Raw genomic sequence first — 15678 nt, forward strand, 5'->3', positions numbered from 1 at the left:
GATGGAAGCCAATATTTGCACAATGAAACTTGTCTTTGTTGGGCCTTCTTGGCCCAGTGGCTGTGGCATTGCGTAGCTAAGCTGGAGGTAGCGGTTTTGATCCCAGCTGCAGCAGCTGCATTTTGGTGAGAACAAAATGCAAAAATGCTCATACACTTCGATTTAGGTGCTCGTAAAAGAACCCCAGGTTGTGATGGGTAATAGTGATGGGGGACTTCAATGCAAAAGTGGGAAGAAAAGCAGGCGGGTGAACAGGCAATTGGTAACTACGGTGTCGATTCTAGAAACGCTAGAGGAGAGATGTTGGTAGAATTCGCGGAAAGGAATAAGGCTGAGAATAGTGAACACCTCTTTCAGGAAACATAGCAACAGAAAGTGGACCTGGAAAAGCCCTAATGGTGAAACAAGAAATGAAATTGATTTCATACTTTCTGCTGATCCCAGCATAGTGCAGGATGGAGAAGTGATAGGTAGGGTAAAATGCAGTGATTATAGGTTAGTGAGGGCTAGGATTCACCGCAATTTGGACAGAGAAAGAGTAAAATTGGTCAAGAAGAAACAGGTCAACTTAGAGGCAGTAAGGGTAAAAGCGAACGAATTTAGGCTGGTACTTCCAAACAAATATGCAGCCTTAGAACAGAGAGATGATGATCATGACATAGAGGTAATGAATGAAACCATAACGAGGCTGGCTTCAGAGGGAGCAATTGAAGTGGAAGGCAAGGCACCAAGGCAACCAGTAGGCAAGCTCTCCCAAGTAACAAAGGACCTAATAAAGAAATGACAAAAAAATGAAATTTTTCAACTCAAGAGATAAGATAGAATTCGCGGAACTGTCAAAACTGATGAACAAGGCGAAAATAAGTGATATTCGAAATTATAATGTGAGAAAGACGGAAGAAGCCATAAAAAATGGATGCAGCCTGAAATCAGTGAGAAGGAAACTTGGCATAGGACAAACCAAGATGTATGCACTAAAGGATAAGCAGGGTAATATCAGCAATCTAGAAGGTATAATAAAAGCAGCGGAAGAATTATATACGGACTTGTACAGTACCCAGAGGACTCAGGAGTACTCCATTCGAAACTATAATGAACAGGATACAGAAACTCCTATAACTAGAGATGAAGTCAGGAGGGCTTTGCAAGGCATGAAACGGGGGGAAATCGGCAGGAGGAAACGGAATAACAGTCTATTTAATCAAACATAGAGGAGACATAATGCTAGAAAAACTGGCGGCTCTCTATACGAAGTGTCTATCGACTGCAAGAATCCCAGAAAACTGGAAGGATGCAAACATTATACTAATCCACAAAAAGAGACATGTTAAAGAATTGGAAAATTATAGGCCCGTTAGTTTACGCCCAGTATTATATAAAATATTTAGCAAAATAATCTGCAATAAAGTAAGGGCAACACTGGACTTTAGCCAACCAAGACAACAGGCTAGCTTCAGGAAGGGATACTCTACAATGGATCACATCGATGTCATTAATCAGGTAATCGAGAAATCCGCAGAGTACAATAAGCCTCTCTATATAGCTTTCATAGATTACGAAAATGCATTTGATTCAGTAGAGATATCAGCACTCATAGAGGCATTACGTAATCAAGGAGTACAGGCCGCTTACGTAAATATCTTGGAAAATATATACAGAGATACCACAGCTAACTTAATTCTACACAAGAAAAGTAGGAACATACCTATAAAGAAAGGGGTCAGACATGGAGAAACAATCTCCAATGCTATTCACTGCGTGCTTGGAACAAGTATTCAAGCTATTAAACTAGGAAGGCTTAGGAGTAAGAATCAACAGTGAATACCTTAGCAACCTTCGGTTTGCAGATGACATTGTCCTGTTCAGCAACACTGGGGACGAGTTAGAACAAATGATTGAGGACCTCAACAGAGAGATTGTAAGAGTGGGGTTGAACATGAATATGCAGAAGACGAAGATAATGATGAATAACAGGGCAAGGGAACAAGAGTTCAGAATCGCAAGTCAGCTTGTAGAGTCCGTGAAGGAGCACATTTGCCTATGTCAATTAATCACAGGGAACCCTGATCATGAGAAGGAAATTCACAGAATAATAAAAATGGGTTGGATTGCATACAGCAGACATCGTGAGCTCCTGACTGGAAGCTTACCGTTATCATTGAAAAGGAAGGTATACAATCAGTGCATTTTACCGGTGCTGACATATGGGGCAGAGACTTGGAGACTGACAAAGAAGCTTGAGAACAAGTTAAGGACCGCGCAAAGAGCGATGGAACGAAGATTGGTAGGCATAACTTTTAGAGACAGAAAGAGAGCAGTTTGGATCGGAGAGCAAACGGGTATAGCCGATATTCTAATTGACATTAGGAGAAAAAAAATGGTGCTGTGCAGGTTATGTAATGCACAGATTAGGTAACCTTTGGGCCATTAGTGTGACAATGGGTGCCAAGAGAAGGGAAGTGCAGCAGAGCACGGCAGAAGACTAGGTGGTGCGACGAAATGAGGAAATTAGTGGGTGCTAGTTGGAATCGGTTGGCGCAGGACAGGGGTAATTGGAGATTGCAGGGAGAGGCCTTCGTCCAGCAGTGATGATGAAAATAAGCTTATGATGATGATTCGTGCGTAATTACCAATATTTAGTTTCTTCGTTAGGCTGCCATGAAGAAGACAAATCCCATTGTCAATGCATTGGCTTCTGGCCGAGGCTTTTTTCGTTTGCATGCTTTTGATTGAGACAACCATAAGCTGACTTGCGGTTGTCTTTATGTGTCTTCTCTCATGAATACTTTGTTTAGCGCAAAACAACAGACACAAGAAAGACGACCCAGGACAAGGCGCTACTCTCAACTGACATGATTTTATTGCATCACTCCTTTATAAAAAGCTCAAACTAGAGGAACATGCGCAGTGAGCACCATGCGGTGGAGCCACCAACATCCGATCTAAAGAGCGCACTCATGCGACAGAATCCAAAAAACCAAATTCAGCGCTGTACAAGGTTAAGGAAGGCACACTAATGCACTGTGACCTCAATGACTGAATGAAAAATGCTTCCGATAACTCTCGGGCGGTGGTGTCACGGCTCTTTTTCAATATTGTGGTATCGCGAAACACGGGTTTGCATTTGCATATTTTACAATGCTGAGCCAAATGGGAACCTGTGCCTGTTGCTCATGTTATCTAAGGTGCTCGTTAACACAGCGGCCTGACTGCCCTACATACACTTTGCCACATGACAAGGGAATCTTATAAACCACTCCGACGGTGCAATCTACAAACTTCGTGTGGTTCTTTTCACAATCTGGTTTTTTACTTGTTTTAGAAATACGGCTGCACAACATTGACAGTTTCTGAGGAGCGGAAAACACTACCGGAATTTGGTATCTAGTGGCGACATTCTTTAGATTGTGAGCCACTCTGTGGCAATATGGCACAATTTCAGGCCTCTTCTTTTGTGTGATGCAGTTGCTTTTGTGCCGCTTCCCTTTCAGTTTCTGAAGCAATACCTCCGAGACTGACGTCACCACCACACTTGGGTAACCAGCAGCCTGCAGCCTATTTAACTGTGCTATGAAACTCAGGTTCGCATAGTGATGACAAGATTTCATTAACGAAGACTCTAAACACATCAAAGCGATGGCGCGTTTCACAGTCTGAGTGCGCAGACGCGTAAGGTAAAAGTTCCTTACGTGCACGTGGCGAGTACATCCAACAGGCGTGGCCTGTTTGTAAGGATAGCTGCAAATCTAAAAACTGATGTTTACTGTCCCTAGATAGCCCATGTGTGAAAGTTAAAACCTTTGCCATTGTCATTGAACAGAGTTAAAATGTCAGCTACCGTCACAGAGCATTCGTTGTTAGTCTGTTTTATCACAACAAGAAAATCGTCAACATATCTAAAAAATTTGAACCGAGTCATTGTTTAAGGCACTCTTAAGAGCACGGTCGACAAAAGATAAAAAAATATTACAAAGAGCAGGCGCCACACATGAACCAATACACACACCATTTTTCTGGATAGAAGTTGCACTTAAATAAAATTCAAGAAAGGACATGAAACTTTCCGAAGACAACCCAGTCGCATTGCGAAAATCTACCTCGCCACTTTCTTCGATGCACGTCATCACACTGTGAAATAACTCATCATGCGGTATTCAATAGTAAAGATCTTCGACGTCAACAGAAAAAATGTCGGCTACTGAATGGTTGTCTTCCAGAAAGGAAACAACATCGAAAGAATCCTTTATGCCATAAGGATCGTCAATAGTTAAATGCTTCAACTGTTTTTGCAAAAAGCGGCTAACCAAAACCTGCCAACAGTTGTTTTCACTGACTATTGTACGGAAAGGCACATCCGGTTTGTGCGTTTTTGCAGTGAAAAAAAACCTCTAGAGCAAGTACCTTACATTGTTTTACATCTTTCGCAATCTTGGTGAGGCCTATATTTTCCAACAAAGAAATGGCGTTGCGTTTTACCTTCTGAGCTTTCTCATTTGCCAGAATGAAGTTCTTGTTGACAGCCTGAATGGCTTTTTTGTTGAAGACCGCAGACGGAGCTATCACAAAACCGCCCTCTTTGTCACTCAGTAACAGCCGAAGTTCATTGTCTCTAAAGGAAGATACTGTCCTTTTGATCACAGCTGTCGAAGGTGGCGCGCTCCCGGTGACAGTCCTCCGAAGGCAATCCACCCCATCGAGGAGGCACCGCTCCTGGTCCTCTAGTTCTGCTTTCCTTGCGATGCGCGTGTTCAAAGCCAGTAGCTCATGTGCAGGAATTCTTGGTTCCGTGCTATACTTCGGCCCATTCTTTAACAAAGCAGCAAAGATGTCAGTTGAGAGTAGCGCCTTGTCCTGGGGGAGGGGGGGGGGGTCGTCTTTCTTGTGTCTGTTGTTTTGCGCTAAACAAAGTATTCATGGATTCGCACCAACTAGCCCACCAACGCATTGTGTATTCTTTCCTTTGCATTGTGTGGTGCCACTTATAAGCGTATTTTATTGACTGAACTGAAGTGGCTATCTCTACCTGTGACTTCACTGTGGTCATCTAGAAACTGTATTACTTGCTTACAGCCATGCAAGTTTACTCGCCGGCTGTTGAAAATTGCAACTGCCCACAAAGTGGCCTGGCTGCCGCTGGTGCTACAGTTTGTATTACTTGCATGACATGTGGGCCTCAACTGTGCAGGTTGTCTGCGGCTTTTGCTCAGCTTAGTTTGTGGTCACTGCTGTGCTGACCAAAATACATGTAACTATGATAAGCACTGTACGTGCCTGCCTTCATTGACAAGTGCTTAGAATCTTCACCTGTGCATGCTGTTCCTGTTGTTTATTGGTGCTAGCATAAAAAAAAAATCAATCGGCAGCTACCAACATAAATGTTGTTTCGGTCTTGTCTTCTTGATCGCCTGTACAAAGGAATGGTCAGAAAGAATTCAATGGTAAGTAAAATTCCTGTTAGCAAGTGAAAACTCGGGATAGTTACCATATCAGTGGCTGTTTGTATGCTGAAACGATGTTGTTGTGTGAGAATTTTTTTTCCTGCCGATTACATGAAAGATGACCTTGTAAGAGCATGCATTGTGCAGCGGTAGTCTTGCTGGTAGGTGCTTCTTGCCCATGCAGTCATCTTTTTTTTTTGTGTGTGTGTGTCCTTGTGCTTAATTAGCATGTATGTGCAGCTCTGAGACTTGGCCGACTGCTGTTGGCTTTTGTGTCCTTGCATTCTCATTTCTGCCTGTATTTTATTTGTTTGGAACTGACGTTTGATATTTTTTTTTTCTCCCTGGCCATGACACTTTCTTCTTTTCTATATTTTCTTTCCTCCTCTTTTTTTTTCCTTTTTTTCTTTTCTTTTAAAATAATCAGCAAGGAGTTGTTGAGCACACCCGATGAGAAGACGCGAGATGCTGCTGAAGACACTCCCATGATTGACACCAAAGGGTAGGCACCACCTCTACCAGGCTGGCCAGTTCCAGTTTTTTTTTCTTCGTGCTTTCTTTTTCTTTCTCCTCGCACTTTGTTGCCTTTAGCTTGCTTCAGGTGCTTCTAAGTAAGGACAGACAGTCCGGACGCTGTTTCAGATTTGAGCTTTTCTCATATCACAGCCATAACTCATGCTAGTGGCTTTACATCAGTGTAGTGGCAACACATCAGTCATTCTTTGTCATGACAATATTGGCCAAGGCTTGGCAGCAGTGATCCATAATGGTTTAATAAAGCACTTCCACATTTCATCTGTGCTTACCACTTAGCATAGCTGGCTCCTAAAGTCACCTACACTGCGCAGGATGCGAAGCTCTAAATCATTAAATGAAGTGAAATTTCTGATAATGTGGTTTTGCTGTAATAAGGGGCAACATTATCTTACCGTGTACAAGCATTGAAGAAGTAGAGTTATGCTCTTGGCATAAATGTTCCAAGAAAGTAGCTTGCAAATGTTTTTCTTATGTCTTGTGGATTACTTCCGACACTTGGTTAGCACCGAAAACCACAAGGTGACATGGCACAACATGCAGTAAGAATGACAAGTTACCACAATGAGGCTGCCAGCTACTGATGAGCCAAGTTTCTAGCATTGTTAGCAGTGGATAAATGAGTGGATTTAATTGCAAAAGAAGGTCTCTAGATGACTGCGGGTGGTTCCCAGCTGCAATATGCAAAGCCCTTAAGGCAGTCACATTGTTGTCTTCTTGCATCCTTGAAATTATTAGCAATGCTCAAGAGCTGCAATACACGAGCTTGTCCCCTCTTCCCCCCCCCCCACAAAAAATGGGGGGGGAAAGTAGTTCAGCCCAATTTTTATCTGTGCACCTGAAGCTAGCAGAGGCTTTCCTTCACAGCACATTGAATGGCTTTTACTGTGTGTGCTCGGGTTTGAAAGCTGCATGTGCTGAAGCTTGGCCATGGCTTCGTTTGTTGCCTCATTCCTCTGCAATCCATCTACCATCTTTACTTTTATGCTGAATTCTTTTATTTCTCCGATGCATTCCTCTGTGAGGAGGTCAGCTGGTGCGCTTTGAACCTGTCCTTTGATTCGTGGAGCACTTGACGAGGTTTTTTTTTTTTCTTTTTTTTCCATTTTGCCCCCAAACGGCTGCCTATTGCTCAATAACTGTGTTACACTTTTAAATGATGAAAAAAAGAGAAAGGAGTTACCATTGTGTCTGCACTCTTTTGAGCATTCAGCACATTGCCGCCTCACTACTTTAGACAAGCTGCATGAGCAAGAGTCTCTGCAGCTTCTAGTGCAGAAAAGTACCTGGTTAGGTGGGTTGGGTGTAGGGCAAAAATATCTGGCAAGCGCTATTGTGGACAAGTAGAACTAAGCCGGAACACTTGTCTCCACATATACCTAGAACTAAACCTACGCCAGCTGAGTTTGTGGCATTTGTGCTCGGTGCACTTATAGGGACACATGTTAGTGAGGACAGCCAACTGTTCTGCTTGCCCCAAAGCTCATGGCAAGCACCAGCACATCTTTGATACCATCCTCTGGACTTTCTCTATATCTGTGGCAGCCTTTTGCAGTTCTCCTCGCCAAATAAACATTTTCATAAGTGACACTTAATGCAGCAGAACCCCATTGACGCAATCCTGTTTTGTAAGATATCCTGGTGGCAATTGAGACTGCAATAAGTGAACCAATACCGTTACGCTTCTTTGCTGGTTAATATGTTAAGCGGATAACACAGCCACGAAAATCCACATGAACAAGAAAAGACACGAGGCACGCGCAGACGATTTTATTGTAAGGTGCCCGATTATCTGCACATATTTATGATTACTGTATAGACATGTAGATCTTTATGATTTTTATATTCAAAACTCGCGGCTGCATCTCGCCTAGTCGTGGTGCTATGTTGGCAACACTGAATTTGTTGCCTTGTATCCAAATACGAAACCAATAATCGTTCGCGGAAACGTAGGTGCTCGCCTGTGCTAGCCCTATTGTTTCTTTATTCTATGCGTTTCAGCCAGAGCTGTGGCACCCCATCCCGTACAAACAGCTTAAGCGATGCCGGGTAGAAGTACTTTCAAGCAATTCATCCTCTCCTATTTGGCCGAATTTCCATTCATCAAGAAGTCGCACAAAGGCTAAAGGTAGGCATTCCGTAGTTTGTGCTGCTTGGATGTCAACACTTCGCACCCTGGTCACCGGGACGTTCCATTGCATCTGCATGGATGCGAAAAAACAGTCCTGGCAAAAATGGTGGACTCAGACGAGAAGCTTGGAGGGTACTGCTGCCAGTTGACGGATCTCAATATTACTCGAGCTGAATACATTTTTCTGCGTTCATCATTGAACACAACGTGCAGTTTACGGCTGCTGATCACGCCATAGAACTCTTTCAGAAAGTCTTCACGGGCTATCGTGACCTGTTTGTTGTGCAGTTTGCCTAAGCAAAAGTATCCGGGTAATAAGACGGTATTTTAGTTTTTATTTGTGTACGTTTAGTATTTCCTGGCATCTCGTGTAGTATCTTAAGCAGTGTTGGGTTGGTAGGCATGCATGCAGGATTGAGAGCAGTATGTGCGTGCCATGGCAGCTTCCCCACAGTACTCTTCTACCTGTGTCAAATGAAAACGCTGGCAAGCACTGTTTCCTCTTCCTAACCTGACTTAACCGAACCGCCTCGCAAGCCGCTGCCAACCCTCTCAGTTGCATCTTCACCTGTCTGTTCCACAGGGCATGTGGCATAGTGCCGTTGGAAGGATATGGCATGCCTTTAATCAGTGTGAAGTGAGCATCATGTTTTGCTCTGGTGACATCGTATTCTTGCGTCTCCCCACCATCTAGATTTCATTTGGGTTCCCGTCACCCAGCAGGTAATTGAACAACAAAGTGGGTCTCGGGCCACTTGGTAGTAAACGTCTCATGGCACAATTTTCACTGAGTGGGCACATCATAATTTTCCACGAAAATGCCCCGCCTGAAAAGCCTGTTGACCCAGGCCGAATTTGAGGAGCGTAAGCGTCCCGAAGGTGCAAAAATGACAATGCATCTTGGTCCGCTCGGGCACGACCACCTCAGCGCAGCACATTGGCACCTCATGTTGAAACTATTAATGCAACGCTTCGCATTATGTAAAGATCAACTGTGGTTGCATCTGCCGAATTTTTCAGTCGCTTCGGGTGTTACATTTTCCCGGTTAGTATGCATTTTCTAGTGTTTTTTTTTCTCAAATATATAAATGAGGTTCTGCTGTGCTTGCTTAAAATTGCAGGTGCAGGTGTGTTCAAAGCAACCTACACCACTCTAGCATGAAAATGCTTTACTGTGATGGTGACAGGACCCTTTTTGGCCAGCATTATTCTACGAAACATTTCGTAGTGAAAGTGCTATCATGGTTTCAGCATTTTGAAGCAGTGGGATGCAGCATATTTCCTTTTTTGTTCATATTACTATTGTTCTTAAATTACATTCAAAATATCTTCACATCCCATCATGGATTCCTCTGCTTGACATTGTTTTCTTGCTTCCCACAAGCAATTGTTGTGCGTAATCAATGGCCAAGAGATGCATGCAGCCTTGAAAAAGAAACTGAGGTCTGAATAAGTACTTCATCAAAGGTGAAAGCATATGGCATGCGACTAGACTTGTGTGAATATCAATTTTTTTTTGTTAGAAATGAAGTCAGAGTGAATAGTAATTGGAGTCAAATAATTTTGAACCGAATAGCTTGAATAGTTGAGACTTGTATAGAACTTTGACATAAGTGCCAGAAGCTGGCAAATAAAAAGAAATGCAACATTTCTTACAACTAAAGCAACACACAATATTTGTGAACAGGCTCTTGCTCACTTTTATGCTTGTCTATATTAAATTCTGTGCTTGCTCACTTTTATGCTTGTCTACATTAAATTCTGTGCTAGTTTAGGCAGCGGGAGTATTTCACATTCACCTATTGTGCATCATCACGGTGCTGTGAAGTGCAACTTTGGCTGCGCGACACCAGTAGTTTATGCCACATTGCGTAAATTCAGCTTTTGCGAGTGGACAGATGAACTTGGTAGGCCCCCAAGTTTGTCCGAGAAGAAATGAGAAGTCTGAGAAATGAGTACTAGAACAATGCTCAACTGAGCTAGTTGGTTTGAGGCTCAGTGAGTTTAACAGTCAATTTGAAGACACGGCACAAAAGGAAAACAAAACAATGTCACTGAGCACTTAAGGAGTATTGCTCGTCCACGTTTAGCACTGGTCTCTCCTAATAGACGCCGTTTTTGTTCTTGGCCAAGTTGGTGTATGGCATACACAACCCCTGTTGTGCGCGAAAGACCCATGGGCTTAAAGCAGTGGCTTTCTGTTCTTCCTATATCACAGGCTTAAGGATGGCAAACATGACCTGAAATTTGAGCCTGCTGACAAGAACCATGCACTGAAGGGTTCCAAGTCCAGCATTGCCAAAGACAGCATGGTCTGACGCCGGGAGGCCGACTCCCCTGTCATGGAGTGGGACGTGCGCTGCCCCTTGGCGGTGTCTGGAGTGCCCACACAGGTCAGCGTGATCACTACTGCAGCTAGGAGCTGAAGTGAAGAACAGACAGGACTTCTCCGAAGTTGCCTTTTTTGGCTGTTCGGTGTTTGACCACTCGCTCACCATTTTAGTTGTGAAGGAAGTGTAAAACTCCATTTCATTTCCGCCATCGGTTTTTCTTTTATTATTTTATTTTACAAGTAGCACAATGTGCTGCTTTTGTTGTGCACAGCTAATATGTTTTTGTAGTGAAGCATTTTGAGTGAGCCAGTCTTGTTTCACTTCTGTGCAGACGTCAGTTCTTGTCTCACATTGCCATGATTGAATTGTTTGAACAACTCAGTAGCTTCACTGGACTAGTGTTGTTGTAATTGCTTGTTCATTTATTACCAGGATCACTAAGTTGCCTTTGTCTTCAGGGATTGGAGGTGTGCGCCATTTATGTGCCGTGGAGTGCGTTTGGTTTATTCACTGATGTGGGGGCACACTTGACACGTTGCCAGCACTCTGAGCACAAGTGTGGAGAGACACCGCTCTTGTATAAACGTGGCTCTTGTATAAACGTGGCCGAGTGCAGGTTCCACTGCTCTTTTTTTTTTTTCGTTTTTGCAGCACTTCTCACTGCGAATCCGCGCATGTTCTCGAAGGCAGACTACACACATTAATGTTGGACTGTGCTACTGCTTTCTTTTTCTTCCGCATTGTTGTTGTTCCAGGACACTGCTGTACTTTCGCATATTGAAGACATTGACTTTATTGCTGTGCTGCCATCGTCTGTTGTGACAGCTATCCTAGTGGTGTATCACAGAGTAATCACATCGAACCATTCCATGTAAACTACTTATTTGGAGCATTCTAGTTTTATTGTTCTATGTTTTATCATGTTCAACTTGGCCTTCTGAGAATGCTGTTGGAGATAGCCTTCTCTCAGATTGCCCCCCCCCCCCCCCCCTTTTTTGTCCTTTAGCTCAGAAGAGCTGGTTTTATTTACACATGCATATAATGAATATATATATATATATATATAGTAAATATTTTTTGAATGTGGTTTCACTCTGGGGAGTGAAAGAAACTGATCTCTTTTCTAGTTTCGTGAATCTCCAGGCCATTCTCACACTTTCCCAGGTTCCCAGTTCCTTCGTTTTTCTCCTTTTCTTTTTCGAAACGACACGGACGACATTTGTCCCTTACCCAAGCTCTTTTGTAATCAACATGTGTGCGTGTGTGTCTACTTGTGTAAGCATGCTCGTGCGAATCTTTGTAAAAAGCATTTCTCTTCGGTTCTGTTCTTTCTGACCTGCCTGGTCCTGCCACTCTGCCCTGTCCACTTTAGATGTCATGCTGTCATCTCAAGGTGCATGCCATTGGAGCTTAAGCTAGTGGAGGGACAGAGACCAGCATTTCTACGTGACCTTCTGAAGCTCCCCACAACCAGTTCTGGGCTGGTCTGTAATGGCCGGTAGCCAAGAGTGTGAGCTTTCAAAGTGCAGTTTGACGATGCATCGCACAGTGATAAGGCATTTAACCTAAAGGCTTCGCTGAAGCCCGAAGCCAAAGGTCTACGGCCAGTGCCATTGCTGCTCTCTTCATACAGATTCTGCCCAGCCATTGTGCTTGGTGTCGCAGCCTGTTGTATAGCCATTTGGGTGGGGACACATAAAAGAAAACACATTGAGGGAAGACAGTACAGTTTATGATGTAATTAACGGTGCAGTAAGGACAGGGATGAAGGCAGGTACCGTGGGTCTCGTGTGCCGCACGGCCCTACTATGTTGCAGTCTTGCCCATTGTGTAGCAGCAGTGCTTAACGCTGTTACTTAAGTGCTGTGTGTGCGACAGAGGAATGTGTTGTGTTATTGCAGCATGTAATGACACTGCTTTGTTAAAGACAAGGACGATGGGTAATAACTGCTGTGTTGTCACTTTCCTTTTTCCTTGCAGTGCTACTAGTTACATCATAAAGGTGTACCAATTTGCTCCTCAGAAATATCTGTGTGAAATGCCCTGTAAGGCCCTTCTGTTTCACGATTGCTTCGTAGCCTGTTTGTCCAAAACCATTTCTCAGCTCAGTCATAGCTCTCCTCATCCTGCAGCATTACTGCCGACCACAGACGTGATAAAATGTGAATGGGAGAATACTATGCCACATATTGTGGTGTGTCGAAGGTGCTTTGAAAGGGGATGGGCGCTGGGTGAGAGTTCGTCGCACATGAAATCGCTCAAGCCTGACCTAGCGACCAAAACTCTCTTTAGCTGGCTGTTGTTCAGTGAGTATTTCAATGGCAGCATTGTTAACAGCTATACGCACTGGCAGGAGTTTATTTTGTGCAGGTTACGTTAACACACTTGCCAAAAAGGATTGTTATCACTGTTGGTTCTTTAAGGGGCTTGTGCAGTGTAACAGATTTGCATTAGATTGCAGCCATCTCGTTGACTTCTGTATTCGCTAGTCCAGTTTTAGAAAACTAAATCGTATGCTCAGCTTTTTAATATTCTTAGTACCCTCTTCAGCTACTGTATTTTTCTACATCAAACAGCATGAACACAGAGGTCAAACACAGGTGTTTGTATATTAAAAATAAGATGTGTGCTCTCAGCAGCGGACTTTTAAATGAGCTGTTCTCTGCATCGACCAAATGTTATCGTACTCATACTATTTATCTGTCCATCTATATTTTACAATTGCTGCCTACATATGTGCCTAGAGGGTAGAGACGTCACTGAATGTACTGGCACAGCTGACCTGGGCCTGATGTACACAGGACAATGTGCATGTTGAAAGCAACGAAGCAATGAAACTAGGTTTTATTTGCAAATAACTACACTTGTTTAGAATATGGCCATAATGAAAAGTAAAAACTGTCCCTGGGGTTTCTCCTGAGCACATGCCCAGTTCGTACGTAGCACAAGATTTCACTTTTTGCTCTCTTCAACCTTTGTTTATCTGCTCTGCGGTGGAGATGAGCTGTCAAAGTACATCTTTAGTCATTGTTGGCTACCGCAAGGAGTATTTATGGCAGACATCATTGGCCACTGCCGTGAACATGTGTGCCTGTCTGTGCTCGTCTTCCGTGCCGTGGAGCAAGGCAGGTTCACTCGCGCTTCTAAATGCGTGCAGAAGTCAACGAGAATGGCGGTTCCACTCTTACCGTCCTGGCACTCTTTTCTTAGGAGTTTTAAAAAGAAGGGTGGGTGGGACTTTGCTCCCTTGTTCACGCACTTGTTTGTGGCTGCCTGACTGAGGTGGCCTCTGCGGGAGTCAAAAGTTTGTTAATTGTGACCGTTTCCTTTGAAGTCACTGCAAGACCACTATTGTGGATGGCTACCAGGTGTGCTTGCAGCAAGTGATCAGATCCTCTGTTTGAGACAGTGTGAAAAGTCTGTTCAAGCTTTACAAGTTTATTAATGATTCGATCTGAATTTGCTTAAAGGTGTGGAAGAATTTTAACATGTACAGTGAAGTGCATTTTAACTTGAGTGCTTTTAGTAGTGCCGTTTTCATAATCAAACTTTTCTTTGAAGAACAGTCTTTGCTTTCTGTGAAGTGGTACAGCTAGCTCCACGATAGTTTTACTTTTTCTTTTATCAGTGCAAGCTACAAGCTCTGTAGGTCGCGTTGCTGTATCTTCTTGGCACCGTGCACCGAATGGCCGTAGTAACAAGTTGTGAATGGTTGTGTGATGCACCGTGGAGGTGTGTGTATGTGAGTGTACAGCCCATAAGATCAAAATTCTGGTTGGTTATGAATGGCACTCGTTTTATGAGCGTATATATATATATAAATGTCTATACATACATATATATATATATACATATATGCGTTTGCACTGTAGTGCTTGGATGGCGTTTCATCTTGTTTCATTAAGGGTTGTAAAGTTTCTAAGGTCTGCAGCTGGAACTCGGTCTGTGACGTGTGTGCATTAATAAAGTTGATTCATAAAAAAAAAAAATTATGCTTGGCATTTCTCATTATTTGTTTTGCAAGGGCTACCTGGACAAGTGTAATATCTATACAAAACATGCGAAAGCTGTTGAAGATTAGATTTTAGTTTGTCCAGTTGTATTGTTCCTAGTGTTCTTTGCAGCAAAGTAAATCATTACTGTTTGAATATATTCAGAGTGCAGACGTGTCATGAAGACAGATAGGCATTCTTGTCTCATGGCACACATACTTAATGTACCTAATTATTGTACACATACATTAATTCACATACCCACACATACACATACCTAATTCCTTTGTCTGCTCATTGTTCTTGGGATGTACCTGGTGTTAACTATTGCAGTGGAAAAGGACTTTTTGTTCAGCCATGCCAATACTTGACATCCAGTTAACGATAATTGTGAAAGTATACAATGCCATGGCCATACTGATTTAGTGAAAATATATCAAGACCAGATATAGCACCACGACGAAGCGACATTATTTTTGCAATGTGTACTTCTATTTGTAACAATAGCACGTTAAAGAACCCCAGATGGTCTAAATTTCTAAAGTGCCCCACTACAGTGTGCCTCTAAATCAGACGGTGATTTTGGCACAAAAAACCCCATAATTTTATTTGTAACAATAATCGTGTATTGAACGCATGCGTAACAAAAGATATGAAGAGCAATGCCAGCGAAATTTTGAGTGTTGTGTATGTATATATATATATAAATGATATAAGCCAACAAACACACCAAAGGCAACATAGAGAAAATTACTTGTACTTACTAATGAGGTAAACAAACAAATTAATGCCAATGAAAGTGGGTGAAAAAACAACTTGCCACAAGTGGGTAGCGACCCCACGTCTTCGCATTATGCGTGCAATGCTCTAACCAATTGAGCTACCATGGCAAAATTTTCCCATCCACTTCCTTGGGTATTTGTTTTTTACTACTAGAATTAACCTTGGAAGTGTTAGCCAGCGCCACCACTTGCAAACCTTCGTGGCAAATGCGGAACACCCTTTCTGTCGCAGGCAACGTGATCTTTTTGGCTGAAGGCATCTGGTCAGTAAACCCACACGTGTTACCCGAAGGCATCAATGTTGCAGGATTCGAGACCCTCATTATGTAATGAACAAGAAAAGGGGCTAATCGAGGGGCCCATTTTTATTAATCGCATCATAAGAAGCCAACAAACAATGACACCAAGAACAACATAGGGAAAATTACTTGTACTTAATAACTGAGCATGTATGTATATATATATTCT

The 15678-nt window shown here is 42.9% G+C and overlaps 1 protein-coding gene across 7 annotated transcripts in view; it reads left to right on the plus strand.

Annotated features, from left to right (window-relative positions):
• Positions 1-14425, plus strand: part of LOC126529920 (fasciclin-2-like) — a 170674-nt gene extending 156249 nt beyond the window's left edge. For 3 of the 7 annotated variants that reach the window (XM_050177375.3, XM_050177377.3, XM_050177376.3), the window contains 2 exons: positions 5866-5940; positions 10322-14425. In XM_050177375.3, the coding sequence (XP_050033332.1) occupies positions 5866-5940; positions 10322-10421 (175 nt within the window). In that variant the 3' untranslated portion in view covers positions 10422-14425. Of the gene's footprint in view, positions 1-5415; positions 5439-5865; positions 6768-10321 lie in introns of those variants that run through there. The other 4 variants (XR_008612295.2, XM_055070118.2, XM_072288150.1 and 1 more) reach the window with 4 other exon arrangements.
• Positions 14426-15678: the final 1253 nt, after the last annotated feature.

This window comes from Dermacentor andersoni, chromosome 5 (assembly GCF_023375885.2).
Source record: "Dermacentor andersoni chromosome 5, qqDerAnde1_hic_scaffold, whole genome shotgun sequence".
Taxonomy (NCBI): Eukaryota; Metazoa; Arthropoda; class Arachnida; order Ixodida; family Ixodidae; genus Dermacentor; species Dermacentor andersoni.